The sequence below is a fragment of the Muntiacus reevesi genome, chromosome 3, assembly GCF_963930625.1.
Source record: "Muntiacus reevesi chromosome 3, mMunRee1.1, whole genome shotgun sequence".
NCBI lineage: Eukaryota > Metazoa > Chordata > Mammalia > Artiodactyla > Cervidae > Muntiacus > Muntiacus reevesi.
Genome location: NC_089251.1, coordinates 18,152,680 through 18,168,575, shown reverse-complemented (window position 1 = coordinate 18,168,575; position 15,896 = coordinate 18,152,680). Strand labels below are relative to the sequence as shown.

The window sequence follows — 15,896 nt, the reverse complement described above, 5'->3', positions numbered from 1 at the left end:
GGGGGCGGGGCCAGGTGGGCGGGCCCACGTGGGCGGGGCTCAGGGGCCCGGAAGAGCTGGCGCTGGAATTAGAACCCGAGGAGCCGCCGGGGCTCCTCTGGCTGCCCGGGCTGGGGGTGTCTGACGCCTGAGCGCGGACGGCGCGGAGGTGAGAGCCCGGCCGTCGCCGCGCTTAGGCCGAGCGTGGTCAGGAACGCTGGCCCCAAGGGTGGCGCCGACGGGGAGGGCAGCGGCGCGGGGCGGATGGGTGGTGCCGCAATCTCCGCAGGGACCCGCCTGCCCCGGACCCCGGGCCCTGAGGGCAGCGCCAGGCGGGCGGCGGGAGCCGCGCAGCGGGCCTGGGCCTGCCGGTGGAGGCAGGGCCCTGGGCCGATCCTTGTCTGGGGTGGGACTGAGGCCCCGGTGACGACGGGTGTGGCGTCTGGCTGGGTCCTGTGGGAAGGCGAAGGGGTGCGAGCACCCGCGGGGCTATTCCCCGCGCCCGGCCCAGATCTGAGCTCAGGGCGACGAAGGGCGGCCGTCTTTTTTTGTGCAGGATCCTGTTGATTTCTCCGCGCGCTGGGGTTTTCACCGCAGCGGTGGGGCTGGGGCCGTGTCTGTCCGTCTGTTGTCCAACGCACCAGCACGTGGCAGGCGCTCAGGAGGGCGATGAATACCTGGGGAGCTGGGTGGACCCACCAGCACGTGGCAGGCGCTCACGACGGCGATGAATACCTGGGGAGCTGGGTGGGGTCTGCGGGGAGCTTTGGCGGCAGCTCTGCCGAGGTTCCCGATTTGGCCTCAATCGTGTGAGAGCTGGACCATAAAGAAATCTGAGCGCGGAAGAATAGTTGCTTTTGAACTGTGGAGAAGACTCTTGAGAGTCCGTTGGACTACAAGGAGATCCAACCAGTCCTTCCTAAAGGATATCAGTCCTGAATATTCATTGGAAGGACTGATGTTGAAGCTGAAACTCCAATACTTTGGTCACCTGATGCGAAGAACTGACTCATTGGAAAAGACCCTGATGCCGGGAAAGATTGAAGGCGGGAAGAGAAGGGGACAACAGAGGATGAGGTGGTTGAAGGGCATCACCGAAGTGATGGACATGAGTTTGAGCAAGCTTCAGGAGTTGGTGATGGACAGGGAGACCTGGTGTGCTGCAGTCCATGGGGGTCGTAAAGAGTCAGACACGACTAAGCGCCTGAACCGAACTGATTATTAGCCTTGTGGCCTTGGGCAAGCTGCTTAATAAACTTAGAGCTTTGGCTGCCTCATTTGAAAGGGGCTGTAATATTGCAACCTTGCTGGTCATTAGAAGGTCAGAGGTACTGTATATACAGCATAAGGACATACATACACACACACACATATATATATATATATATGTAGCATTTTTTGTTCTTTTTTAGTCTCTTGGTCTGTTGTGACCCCATGGACTTTGGGCTTCCCAGGTGGTACTAGTGATAAAGAGCCTGCCTGTCAATGCATAAGATGTAAGAGACAGCGGTTCGATCCCTGGGTGGGGAAGATCCCCTGGAGAAGGAAATGGCAACCCACTCCAGTATTCTTACCTGGAGAATCCCATGGATCCATCCAGGTGGGCTTCTGTCCTTGGAATCACAAAGAGTCAGACACGACTAAGCTACTGAGTACAGACTGTTAGCCCTCCAGGCTCCTCTGTCCATGGGATTTCCCAGGTAAGAGTACTGGAGTGGGTTGCCATTGCTTTCTCCAGGGAATCTTCCCCACCCAGGGATCAATCCCCATGCTCCCGCATTGGCAGGAGGATTCTTTACCACTGAGCCACCAGGGAAACACACACACACATACATATACATGTAGATACCTCAGATGGTAGGTATTCAGTATGTGGAAGTTGTCACCTGGGTATTATCTCACAAGAAAGTTCTCTAGTTGGCTAGCATGGCCTCTGACAGGCTGTGCCAGGCGTCGGGTATACAGAGATGACCTAGCCCTGGTCTTTGATGCACTCTCAGTTCTGAGATAGTTACAAGTGGGCAGTAGCCGACGCATGCTAAAATCAAGATGTGGAGGACCATCCCTTAGCCCAACTTGGAGGCTTTCTAGAAGAGAAGTCTGAACTGAGTCTTGACAGGTGACCGAAGTTAGCAATCAAGTAGAAGGTGAAAGGGTATTGTAGGCAGAGGGAACAGCAGGAGCAAAGTGTGGAAACAGCGTAATGCATGCTGAGAACCTCAAGCAGCTGTGCCGTTCTTTACATACTAAGTGATTGTGAAGCTGACTGTGGAAGACGAGACTGGAGAGGTCGAGGTGAGCCAGGTCATTCAGGACCCACTGTGCTTGTCCTGGCGAACAGCCTTGACTTCAGGCTTTTAACTTTGAGGAGCCCGTGAAAGATATTAAATTGGTTACATAGCATCTGACTTGAGTTTTAAATAAATCATTTTAGCTGGAGTTTGGTGATAGATTTGAAATGGCAAGAAGTCTAGCTGGGACTGATACCAACCAGTGGTCTTAGCCTTCCCTAATCATTAGAAATTGATAAGAGGCCTGTCAAGAAATTCAGGCAAAGCTTGGCCAGAGAGTAGGGGTGTGTCTAGGGGTCAGGCAGGAGGGGTGACTTTAGGTATTTTGCCCACTCCTTTGGTGGTGGTCAAATTGCCAACATCCACTGGATCATCAAAAAAACAAGAGAGTTCCAGAAAAACATCTGCTTTATTGACTACTGCAAAACCTTTGACTGTGGGTCACAACAAACTGTGGAAAATTCTTAGAGTTGGGAATACCAGACCACCTTATCTGCCTCGTGATAAATCTGTATGCAGGTCAAGAAGCAACAGTTAGAACCAGCCATGGAACAACAGACTGGTTCCATATCGGGAAAAGAGTACGTCAAGGTACTTCTTGCTTATTGTCACCTTGCTTATTTAACTTCTATGCAGAGTACATCATGTGAAATACCAGGCTGGATGAAGCACAAGCAGGAATCAAGATTGCCAGGAGAAATATCAGTAACTTCAGATATGCAGATGACACCACCCTTATGGCAGAAAGTGAAGAGGAACTTAAAAGCCTCTTGATGTAAATGAAAGAGGAGAGTGAAAAAGCTGGCTTAAAACTCAACATTCAAAAAACAAAGATCATGGCATCCAGCCCCATCACTTCATGGCCAGTAGATGGGGAAACAGTGGAAACAGCGGCAGACTTTCTCTGCTTGGGCTTCAAAATCACTGCAGACGGTGACTGCAGCCATGAAATTAAAAGACGCTTGCTCCTTGGAAGGGCTGATTTTGAAGTTGAAACTCCAGTACTTTGGCCACCTGATGCAAAGAACTGACTTATTTGAAAAGACCCTGATGCTGGGAAAGATTTCAGGCAGTAGGAGAAAGGGACGCAGAGAATGAGATGGTTGGATGGCATCACCAATTCGATGGACATGAGTTTGAGCAAGCTCCAGGAATTGGAGATGGACAGGAAAGCCTGGCGTGCTGCAGTCCATGGGGTCGCAAAAAGTCAGACACGTCTGATCAACTGAACTGAACTGACCTTGGTGGTGGTGAGTGCAGGAGGCTTGTGCAGTACCCTGTTTTTGCTCTTCAGAAGTGGCACTTGGGTTTTTGGTCTTTTTGTGTCTTGTCCAGAATCTGCCCCAACTGCACGTGTATTGTTGTTATTGAGTTGCTAAGTTGTGTTCTACTCTTTGTGACCCCGTGGACTGCAGCACTCTAGGCTTCCTGTCCTCCATTATCTCTCCGAATTTGCTCAGATTCATGTCCGTTGAGTCAGTGATACTATCTTAGTGTCTTCATCCTCTGCTGCTCCCTTCTCCTTTTGCCTTCAATCTTTCTAGTATCAGTCTTTTCCAATGAGTCAGCTCTTTGCATCAGATTACTAAAGTATTGGAGTTTCAACATCAGTCCTTCCAGTGAATATTCAGGTTTGATTCCCTTTGGTTTGATTTCTTTGCTGTCCAGGAGATTCTCAAGAGTCTTCTCCAGCACCACAATTCAAAAGCATCAATTCTTTGGCACTCAGCATTCTTTATGATCTGTCATATCTGTACGTGACTACTGGAAAAATCAGAGCTTTGACTTTATGGACCTTTGTCTGCAAAGCCATTTCTCTGCTCTTTAATATGCTGTCTAGGTTTGTCATAGCTTTTCCTCCAAGACATTTGTGCATGCATGCACACAGTAATTTTTAGTTCTATATAGTTTCTTCATATTTTGTTGCTCAAGGAGGCATTTGTCCAGGTGCAGGCATTGCAGCAAAGGGTCCCAGGACCCAACCTGTCTCAGGACAGGGTCCCTCTCCCTTGAAATGTCTCCTGGAGGCTGATGAATTCCTTAAATTGCATTCCAGACTTTTTGCATTTTTTATGAGTTAAGGATCTATCACTTTCATCAGATAATGAAAAATTATTTCTATGTAACCATAGTCTAGAACAATGCAGGCCCTGTTTGATTCATGAATGGTATAATCTACAGATGGTAGAATCAGTGCGTCTTAGGTTTAACTGGATGTGGGGTGGGAGGACAGTGAGGGGTTGGTGGTTTCCCACTTTCTACCAAAAATAATGTAATTTACTGAAAGGGAGAGGAGCAGGTGTGGAGGGGAAGACGGGTTCTGCTTTAGGCATTTCTGCCTTTGATGAGTCTGTGCAACATCCAAGTGGCAGTATCTTTGGCCTTATTTTTATGCATGAATAATTCAGAGACGAGCATGATTTGCTTAACTAAGAACATGCATCAAAATAGTGGCAGATATCAAAGGCTTTCATAAGTGCTTTTCCCCTACAGCTCCTAGACTAATGATGAAAAAAGAAAGTCTTAAGGAGTTGCCAAGGGCTTATAATGTAGTCTTTCAAATCATTCTAGTATTCTAGGGGTTTGAATAGATGCTTTGGGAATCCATAATAATACTATCAAATTTTTAAAAATCATTAAACTTGATATATATAGAGAGACTTGTAATGTGCTTAAATGTGCTATACAACAACATTTTAACCCATCAGATTATGGTACTTTATGCTGCTAGGGTAACCCAGTTTGGGGCAGACTTTGGAATAAGGCGCTTCTCTAACAGAAAAGTATCCTGCAATGGCAAAGCTCTCGTCGGCAACAAAGTTATCCAACAAGTCACCCACCAGAGCTTTCTCAGTAGTCTCCCTCTTTTTACTCTTAGGCTCTCTCTGTAGCTAGTTCCCTTCCCAGCAGCTAGTCATGTTTCTAAAACAGAAATCTGATCGTACCACCCGACTGCTCTTTGAAACCTTCCAGAGTCTTCCTGTGAAACCCAGAATAAACCCCAACTCCTGTTGTGGCCTGCGAGGTGTTCTGTGGCTCTGTCTCGCCTGCCCCTGTCCCTCCGCCTCCTGTTCTTAGTTGCCCTGGCGTCTCACTGGTCCTCACGTCAAATGGCATCCCTCAGGACCTCTGCACTTGCCATGTCCTCCACTCACGGCGCTTCTCCTCCACGTCGTGTCCGCTCCTGCTTCTCTCAGGTCCTAGCTCTCACCTCCTCAGAACATCTTTTTTTCTATCTCAAAGAGTCACCCCTTCCTTTGATCACTATCTCCTTAACTTGCTTTAGTTCCCCTTAGAGCAATGATTATTTCCAAATAATGTGTTTGATACTTGGTTTTCACGTTGGTCTGGCTACTCCCTGTAAAAATGAGCTCCCCGAACTTCCCCGGTGGTCCAGGGGTTAGGGCTCCATGCTTCCAGTGCAAGGAGGCACGGGGTTGATTCCTGATGGGGACTAAGGTCTCACACAGAAAACAATGAAATTAATTTAAAAAAAAAAAATAGAAAAAAAAAAAATAGGTTCCCTGAGGTCAGAGACTTTATCTGTCTTATTCACTGGTGTAGTCCCAGCAGCTGGTAGGTGCTCGCTGGCCACTGAGGAAAGAATGAATGAATGAATGAGTTGGGTGTTCTTGCTACTCCACAAATGAAGCAAAAATATAGAAATAAATTGGATGATGGGGCTGATCAAAATGCTTGGGCTCAGGAGTTAAGTCTAGGGTCAGATGCTTTTGAGTGGACTTGGTGGTGGGGGCAGGGAGGGGAGTATCTCCAGATTCACTGGGAGAAACTGTTCATTGGAGAGGGACATTCACTGATTTACTCATTCTTTTCCTTCATCAGGTACCCTGTTTTTCTGTCAAGAGCTGACCATGTCAGAGTGAAAGGAAGCTATCTTTGCAGACTGCTGTCTGTGGAACCTTTGAAGACAGTAGAATAGCTTCATTCGATTCTGCAGTAAGCAGACCCCTTTTTCCCTCTGTAGAATCAGTCTTTAGTAAACATTTGTTAGTTTCTCGAATTCACACATTCTCCTGAAAGATGGGTGACAGTTCCCTCATCTGTGAAACGTGGATTCTAACCTCCCTTCTGTGAACCCCTTTGGGAGTTGGATCAGAGCCCAGCAGCAGACAGACCCTCAGAGAACACTTGGAGCAGACTCTGGGTGTCTCCAGATGCTGTGAGGATTAAGTGAGACAGTGTGAAAGCACTTGAACTATGAAACATTTCTCTGGCCAGTTCATCATTGTTCAAGTATAATATGCTTGCTCCTGTGAAATGGTCAAGGAGAAATAGTTCATTAAAGATCTACATAAGGCTGACTCTGGGATATTTAGGTCACCTCCTTCCTGGCCTTACTGGAATGAGGTGACAGGTAGCACCTGACATTATCGTCATGTCTGCCTTTCCCTAAACATAGTTTGCGACTTTAAGAAAAATGCACCAAACCCCAGAGGCATCAATGCTTTCAGTTCTTGGCCCTGCTGTTTACAGAACAGGAAGCGGAGACGATAACTGATCTCAGAATCTTGGTTGATAAAACTAGTATGTCGCATATTTTACTAACGTCTGGGCCTGATTAAAGAGAAGGCAGGCACTTGACTATGTTGAGGACTAGATGACAGGTGTCTGGTACTTCTGATTGGTGCTTTTCATACTTCTAGAGACGACAAAAAGTTTCCTACCTTTCAGGTTCACTGGGTTAAAACTTTGTGATTCAAGAAAAGAATAAGAATGAAATAGTATCCAAATTTTGTGGGTTGGCGGGGAATATTTATGTTTTAAGGAAAAGGAGTATACCATGGAACTGGGAGGAATTGGTGGTTATTATTTAATTTTATTCCTATTATGTGTAAAGAGATTTAAAGTTGCTTCTCTCCATATATCTAAATAACGCTTGCTCTTACAGAGGAGCCTGTGGATCAAGCTATGGTGGAAGATGTTTCGGAAAGGCAAAAAGCGCCACAGCAGTAGCAGTTCCCAGAGCAGTGAAATAAGTACCAAGAGCAAGGTAGGTGGTGGAGTGGAGGCCGCGGCCAAAACAGTGAGAACTGTTTCTTCTGAGCAATGGTGTGTGAAAGGTATTAAGCATGGCAGACCTGTGATGTTCTTCAAACTGGGGGTTTTACATTTTTTTTGCACAAGATACATCCTGTTTGATTTAATTTTATTTTGTTTTGGTAGATTTTTCTGATGTCCTTAAATCCACTAATGTAGATGAATTGGGACCTGTGAAAGGTCTCACTGAATCACTGGTTAAGGAAATTGACAGGCAGTCAAGGAACTGGATGTCTTGAATTCTAGGGCTTGAGGTGTGTGTGTGTCATTATAATTCTGTGTCCACGATGGGGAGTGAGTTGGAGAGTGAGGCAGATGTGCTGATCTGAGTGTACGGGGTACTCAGAGTCTGGAGTCCTGGCCCACTGTGTCCACTGGACTAGGACTAGAAAACTGAAACTGAAGTCGCTCAGTTGTATCCGACTCTTTGCAACTCCATGGACTGTAGCCTTCCAGGCTCCTCCATCCAGGGAATTCTTCAGGGCATACTGGAGTGGGTTGCCATTTCCTTCTCCAGGGGATCTTCCCGACCCAGGGATTGAACCTGGGTCTCCTGCATTGCAGGCAGATGCTTTACCATCTGAGCCACCAGGGAAACCCCCAGGACTCGAAAGCCTTTTTAAAATCATCCTTCACCCTTGTGAGCTCCCTGTTGTGAAAGGTGTCTGTGCCCAGAACCTGGACTGGGCGAGGCAGGGCGCAGGAGAGGAGCCCAGGGCCAGCACCTCCAGGAGGTGCCTCTCCCCAGCCTGTGGGCAGCGCCCTGGGTGAGGATAGCACACTCAGGGAGGAACACGACACCATGCCCTGCAGGAATTTCCATCCGGCGGGAGGGCTGAGCTCTCAGCGTGTAGCCCAAACCATGGAAACCTGACATTTTCAGAGTCCTGTGCAGTCTGAGAATGGGGTGACTGTTTTTCTTTAAGGCGTCTAAACTCCTGAAGCTCGTCGAGAACCACCCCACTGTTACCTGAGTGTGAGGCCCGCAGGCCTGAACTGGGCCCAGTTTGCTGTTTTCTAGATCAGAAAATGGAGAAGGAGAGACGCACGGACCTGCTGGTGGCCAAGTTGGACCAGAGCTCGTGTGCCGATTGCTCAAGGACCTGCTGCCCCGGCAGGGTGGGGGGCCAGGGGGTGCAGGAAGACCCATGCCCTGGAGTGAGGTCTTACCCCCAAGTGACGGGGAGTCTCGTGTGGCTTCTCTGCAGGCCTGTGTCCGTTAGATGTGTGCTCTAGGATGAAGTAAGCTTCTGCTCTTGTCATTCAGAACCAGGGGAAATAGGCCAGTTTCTTCCTTCCCTTCCTCCTTGCTCAGGGGGTCGCTAGGTTCTGGCCTTCTCCTGCGTGCGGGGTAACTGGAAGCACAGAAGCTCACTGTTACTCCCTTCCCAGAAGGCAGCCTGACTCTGTAACAGCATCTTAATTCCAGGTCCCCTTCCTTCACTCTTTGAATATTCAGGTTTCTTCCAGGTTGTCAGAACCACACAAACATGATGATGACCGTCTCTGTGCATACAGCTCTTATTTGAAAGTGAAAGTCGCTCAGTCGTGTCTGACTCTGCGACCCCATGGATTCTACAGTCCATGGAATACTCCAGGCCAGAATACTGGCGGGGTAGCCTTTCCCTTCTCCAGGGGAATCTTCCCAATGCAGGGATCGAACCGAGGTCTCCTGCATTGCGGGTGGATTCTTTACCAGCTGAGCCACAGGGGAAGCCCAATGTGATGATGACCCTTTCTGTGCACATAGCTCTGCTCTTGTTTGAGATTCCCAGAAATGCAATTATTAAGAAAAGGAAGAAATAAAACTGAAGACGATACATTTTTACGTTGATTTTGATTCACTTCTTAAACACCTAAAAATTTGACTGTACTTTTAAAATTTAATTTGATTTGAAGTGTAAAATGATTTTTTTTTTTTTCTTTTTGGCCGAGCCATGCAGCTTGCGGGATCTTAGTTCCCCAACCAGGGATCAAATCTTGGACCCAGCGGTAAAAGTGCTGAGTCCTAACCCCTGGCCCACCAGGGAATTCCCAAAAAGTGATTATTATTTTTTTAATCAAAGGTTTTTACTGTTATTTCTAAAAAATTAAGCATACTGAGAGTATGATACTGTAGAACAAACTACATTGACACATATGATTCTTTAAATTTTGCTGAACAGTTTCGTTGGTTTTTCTTTGCAATTCACATCACAGTTATTCTCTGTTCTGCCGCTTCACCTGTGTTTACCTGCTGGGGCCAGGTAGTAGTTGGAGGCATTGTGATACTGGGGTGAGGGTCAGGAGACATGGGGTTGAGGTCTGTCTGGGGTGACCAGACGTAACCTTGGGCAAATCACTTCACCGTTCTGCATCTCTCCGCTCATTTACTAAACAGAAGAGCACTCCCTGCCTGCATTCTGCACAGAGTTCTTCTTGAGTTCTGTGGAAATATATGAAAGTGAAGTATAGATTTTCACATGCAATGTGAAATCTCAAGTCTCAATACAATGTAAATATCAACTATCTTATAAGGCTATAGAGGTAATGGCTTTAATTTTAAAAAGTGTTGATCCCAGACTTGTGTTATGGGAAGAGCAGTTGGGATTATGTTTTTTTTTTTTAAGTTTGCTATGGAATTTGTCTTCAAAAGAATCTGTTATAGTTGATCTACATGAATAACTGATCTGATTTTATATGTGTTAATTCAGTGATAGTAAATAAGTCATTTGAATGTTTGGTAGAGAATTTGAAAGAAAATAGTGCTTCTAATTATGTTTAAAATGTTTGTGTTTGTTTGTTTGATTATTATTTCTCAGTCTGTAGACTCCAGCCTTGGGGGGCTCTCACGGTCCAGCACCGTGGCAAGCCTTGACACCGATTCCACCAAGAGCTCAGGTATGGACGGAGGTGGGATCATTTATCATCTCGGGCTTTTAACTGAAGTTCACATGGTTTTACCAGAGTGGACAAGGAGTTCTTGACTATTTGGGGTTTTCTTTCTCCGCTCTGTCATTTTTGACAAGAGTCAGAAATGGTCCAGGATCTGGTGGAAGGTGGGTTGCAGTGAGGAATGGGTGGTGAAAGCCACGGGAGCAAACTGCTTGTTAATGGTTGTGGAGCAAAATTATGTGTGGCTACATGGTGGTGACAGTTTAGAAGTATTAGAATAGCTTTGTTAAGAAGTGGGCTGGCGGAGGGCGAATTATTTTGGAGTTACATTGTTCGCAGGGGGTAGGACAATGTCCTGCTGATTAAAAAGACTAAGGAGCCTTGTACCCAGAGATGTACCAGCTGGTTAACATCAGGAGCACATGGTTATAAGCAGGGGTCTGTCACTGGCCCTTGGAAACATTTATGCAGCCTCCTGAAAGGAGTATCTCTCTAGAAATCAAAGGTGGCTTCCGACCCACCTGTTAGCTGATGTCTAATTGGAAACCGACTACATTCATTTTGTTATACAAAATCCTTCTACTTCTTTTGGGATCACAAACAACTCAGTCCATGCAAGGTGGTGAGAGTAAGAGAGGTGGAAAAGGGGATATGGTAGCATAAGGTCAATTGTCTTTACTTCCAGATGCTTTGAAATATTAAAAATGTGGGCATCTTTGTATTACATAAACATGATCTAAGAATGACCACATAGTATTCCCTTACTGGGTCAGATGTCGTAAATCCTTTGTGGTGCCTCGCACTGGCTGGCCTTTATGGCACATGGAGTTCTTCACCTGTTACCACCAGGTCCTGTCTGGCATTACTCCATCTACACTGGGGGAAAGAAAGCCTGGTCTTTTCTGGCCGAATGGGAGAGATGAATCAGGTTTCCTGAGTCAGGAAAGAAAAAGTTCACATGGGAAAGTGGGAGAAGAAACCAAAAAAAAATAATCAAATGTCATATGCATTATAAAGGTGCTCAATCATTGTCAAGTTGACATTTTAGTTTTCTTCTTTTTGAAGAAGTGAAGGCTATTAATACTTAATTTATTCCTACTGAGATCTTACCTATTTAGTACATTGTGAGTCACTGAGGAAAACGTTAGTGAAAATTCAAGTTCTTTCCCATTGCATCAAAGAGTTTGCATTTAAAAATTTTTAATTTTTATTAAAGGTTTAGTTCTAATGATAGTTGATTTCCTATATGGGGAGGGGTCAAAGATACCCTGTAATGTAGCTGTTTCTTTCGAAGTCTTACGATTTTTCTTTTACCTTTAGGACAAAGCAACAACAATTCAGACACCTGTGCAGAATTTCGAATAAAGTATGTTGGTGCCATTGAGAAACTGAAACTCTCAGAGGGGAAAAGTCTCGAAGGGCCACTGGACCTGATAAATTATATAGATGTTGCTCAGGTAAAAAAAAAGAAAAATAGTTCTATTTTCTCAGATTCTGGGGTGAATTTGTGGTTTTGGAGAGAGACGACACTCTTCCAGTCTGTTCACTGCTTCTCCTGAAGCCACGCTTTTATCACTGTTAAGATGTCACCGAGCGCTGTGGTCAGAGGAGGGACTCGGGGACCGAGTCACAGAGGAACACAGGGACTTGGTTCCTTCCTTCAAACAGTGGTTTTTTATTCTTTCTGGGGCTGACTGAGGACGTCTCTTTGTTTAAACAGGGAGCTGAGCACAGTGAGTGAGTGCACACCACAGGCTTAGCGTTAGAACATTCCGGCAAATCTTAACTGTGGCTCCATGGAACTATTTTCAGTTATTCAAATGAGCAATCTCATTCATGGTGTTGAACTCCCATCTCTCTCTATTCATACCCTGTCTCCAACAAGGATTGAGGTGAAGTGGGATTTGAAAATATATCCCAGTCGAGAAAATAAAAGAATAAATTCATCATGAAGGAAAATTTAAAGTGAAAATGAAGACAAAGGTGTAAGGTTTGTGCATAAAGTATTGTGAGGTCGGCACTCTTTATCAGTGAAGGGAGTGGATGAGCTGGAAGCCTGAACACTGTCCACAGTCAGTTGCTCCCCGAATCTCTAGAAGATGGAGCTGCCCATCTTTGTGTTCATGAACAAAGGGATATTACTGCAATGGGAAGGTTCCCTTACCAAATTTGTAGAGTGTTGGTCACTTTTAAGATCATGTGGTCTCTTAACGCATGGAGGCGAGCTTGTTTCATATTCCATTTCATGTCCTCCTAAAGAAAGTCTCCTCTGTCTGAGAAGAAATCAGCCAGTCTAATCCGCCGTTGACAAGGCAACTAACACGATTATCCCAGCATTTTACTTTGGAATCTATACAGTCATTCCAACATCATGGAGCAACAACTAATAGTCTCCTGAAAGTTTGCTAATAATGCTCCCCCCACCCCCCACAAAGTATGCTAGGATTATTTTCACACCGACTGGGGCTGCTGTTCCTCACAGCACTGTACACCTGGCATCAGAACTCCACAACTGTAGCATTGCATGGATTCTTGGAGTTGCCTTACCCTGTGTGAGAGGTGATAGGCATGAGGGTAAGCTTGCATGTGAGGACCCAAGAACTAGGGTAGGTGGACACCGCTCCTGACTGTAATTTCTTCAGTGCAGGCAAATGGTTCCACAAAAACGTTGACCGTGTGGAACATCTGCTGATGGTTGACATCATCGTTTTTATTTTAGAGAAGACAAGCCAGGCACACTAAGCAGATAAAATGTGATAATCTGCTAGGAAAACCATCAGGCATTATCTGCTGTCCTCCTTGTTTCTGAAAAGTTCAAAATACTGATGGATGTTTTCAAGAGCCAAAAAACCATTTGTCAAGCTGTGTTTATTCGCCCAAAGCCCTGGGACAGTGGGATAGCCAGACATATTGGCACCTGGGTAGGATATAAACCGGTTGAGAATGGTTCCTACAGTGTGTTTCCTATTATTTAATGTGCTGACGTTACAGTAAACTTTGAATAAGGAGCCTTACATTTTTCTAGTGTAAATATATAAGCCCCACTGGTATCTGTGAGGAGTGTCAGTTTACAAACAAGAACCATGGGGCACATGGATCTGAGTTCTGGTCAAATTTGTGGACTTCTTACTGGAAAAAAAAAAAAAGTGAGGGGTATTTCTTATGCCTCTTTGGAGAGAAGAGGGCTGTGCCCCTACATTCTTTAAAGGGTTTGGGTTTGCAATGGCCAGATGCTAAAATTGACTAATTAGAATCAAGAATGAAACACAATTTTTTAAAATGTAATTTATTTTTACTTTAAAGCAAGATGGAAAGTTGCCCTTCGTTCCACTGGAGGAAGAATTTATTATGGGAGTTTCCAAGTACGGTATAAAAGTGTCCACATCAGATCAGTATGTAAGTATTTTAATTAAAGGAGAAAATGGGTTTGGGGAGTTCAGACCAGGAATGGCCTTCTTGTAGTTAGATCTGCCCCTGTTTGCAGAGTGGTTGGTTTTTCATCATTCCTGGCAGCTAGCCTTGAAAGTGACCAGTTTCCTAGGGTAAATGATTAGAGGCTTTTGCTTCTGTCGGGCCCAAGCCAGGGCCTCGCAGGTGGTGCTAGTGGCCAAGAACCCACCCGCCAATACAGATGTAAGACACGAGGGTTTGATCCCTGGGTCGGGAAGATCCCTTGGAGGAAGTACTTGGAGGAACGCTCCAGTACTCTTGCCAGGAGAATTCCATGGACAGAGGAGCCTGGCTGTAGTCTGTAGGGTCTCAAAGACTCAGACACAACTGAAGCGGTTTAGCAAAGCACAGGGCCCAAGCCCCCCACCACCCCCCGCCCCGCCCCACACCCACGGCTGCTGGTCTGTCATGCACTTTCAGCTTAGGACCCCACACCAATTCAGAGCAGCTGTCAGCTGGGTGTAGAAAACAGGGCCGTGAATTTAGATTGTCTCTGTCTTCCTAGAACTTACGTAGGAAGGCATGATTCTAAAGGCAAATTGGCCCCTAACCAAGTTCACCGGAAGGTCCCTTTTGGTGAAACACCTGTAAAAACTGTGTTCAGCCAGATAGATCCATGGATGGGTATGTTCTGTTTAAAGCCTTACGGTAAATTCTGCCCTGGAAAATGTGGACATGTGAAGAAATAGCATGGTCCTTCTTCCCCTGACCTCTGCAGGACGTTCTGCATCGGCACGCTCTGTATTTAATCATCCGGATGGTATGTTACGACGACGGTCTTGGGGCAGGAAAGAGCTTACTGGCTCTGAAGACCACAGATGCGAGCAACCAAGAATATAGCCTGTGGGTTTACCAGTGCAACAGTCTGGTAAGGTTTTCAGTCTCTTTGGTTACAGGTCTCATTCATCAAACCAAGTGGTAAAACCAGATTATTTAGATTTTTCAAAGACAGAAGAGATGCTGTCTGCCACGTTGTCTGATACCTGGCATAACAGGGGAATGCGTGTATCAGACGGCAGGTCAGCCAGTGGACCAGCCTACTGCAGGCTGTGAGCTGTTAGCCCAGAAGCAGCACTCAGTGCCTCATGAGTGAATGCAAAGCAGGTGAGCGGAAGGGGTGTGTCCTCCGCGGGCAGCCCCGCTTTCCTGCACCTCGTGGTCCTGGCTCGTGAGGGTCCCTCCCAATGGCTGCGGTCCTGTGTTACCGCGTGCAGTTACTAAAGGGGCCCAGGAAGTGGTGACCCAGGCAGGCCATGTCCTGGACGCCCCCACACTGGCGGTGTGTAGGTTTAGGACAGGCGTTAGGAGGGTCTGATCTAGTTGGGGAACAGACTTACTAATTCTTTTACTATATCTTTTCACTTAATGTAGGAACAAGCACAAGCAATCTGCAAAGTTTTATCCACTGCTTTCGACTCTGTATTGACTTCTGAGAAACCTTGAATTCTGCAAGGGGGAAGTAAGCTTCATGTGCAAATTCAGCTGTTTACTCAATAGTTTCTGTTTCCAGTCTGCAGTGTTGAACTGTTACGGAAATATGAGCAATCTTTTGCTCTCGATTTTCTGAAGAAAATGCAGTGTATAAAATACCAGTCATTTGTTTTTCTAGTAAAATGTGTCTTATTTAACAGCGAATTAACTCATTGAAGTTACCTACCTACTGGGACTAAAAGAGCAACGTCATTTGTCGCTTTTAGACACAAATAAGTCTGATAACTTTTATGTGTCACAGAAGCACCCTAGGTGAGTAAGGAACATGGAGAACTTTCTGAGGAAGACTCAGGCCATCTGTCATGCAGCATTGGCTGGCGATGCAGTCTCACCAGCTCGGAGCTCTAATCAGGCAGAGGTCTGGTCCAGGGACCCACGAATCATGCTGGTTTGAAACAGTGATGCTGTCAAGTCACAAAAAGGGAAACTTTAAAAGGTGTGTTGTCAGGATAACTTGTTAGCAAACCACAATATGAACCACAGTAATTATCTTGGAAAACCCTCAGAGATTACTGATCATGTTAGAAGTCCTACACTGTGAAGAATTTCATGTTCAGTAGACTAGTGTACTTTTTTTAAGTCTTTTTATATACAGTGCCTTACTAAAGACTAAAGGGGGCTTCCCAGGTGGCGCTAGTGGTAAAGAACTTGCCTGCCAATTCAGGAGACGAAAGAGACGTGGTAGTTCAATCCCTGGGTTGAGAAGATCCCCTTGAGGAGGGCATGGCAACCCACTCCAGTATTCTTGTCTGG

General features: G+C 46.0%; 1 protein-coding gene and 1 non-coding gene across 6 annotated transcripts; one reads left to right on the top strand and one right to left on the bottom strand.

Moving 5' to 3' along the window:
* The first annotated feature begins 23 nt into the window (after nucleotides 1-23).
* ITGB1BP1 (integrin subunit beta 1 binding protein 1) lies at nucleotides 24-15,291 on the top strand. 5 transcript variants are annotated; one of them, XM_065928564.1, is made up of 8 exons: nucleotides 24-148; nucleotides 6,114-6,201; nucleotides 7,180-7,281; nucleotides 10,130-10,208; nucleotides 11,523-11,659; nucleotides 13,506-13,598; nucleotides 14,371-14,520; nucleotides 15,024-15,291. In XM_065928564.1, exons 3-8 carry the CDS (start codon nucleotides 7,210-7,212, stop codon nucleotides 15,093-15,095), a joined length of 603 nt encoding a protein of 200 aa, XP_065784636.1. In that variant the 5' UTR covers nucleotides 24-148; nucleotides 6,114-6,201; nucleotides 7,180-7,209; the 3' UTR covers nucleotides 15,096-15,291. The 5 variants fall into 5 exon arrangements, with proteins under 5 accessions (XP_065784636.1, XP_065784635.1, XP_065784638.1 ...); XM_065928563.1 differs by having other exon boundaries at nucleotides 6,114-6,227; XM_065928567.1 differs by lacking the exon at nucleotides 24-148 and adding an exon at nucleotides 2,806-3,520.
* Nucleotides 7,852-7,923, bottom strand: TRNAC-GCA (transfer RNA cysteine (anticodon GCA)). The gene has a single exon. It is a non-coding gene; the product is annotated as a tRNA-Cys (tRNA).
* Nucleotides 15,292-15,896: the final 605 nt, after the last annotated feature.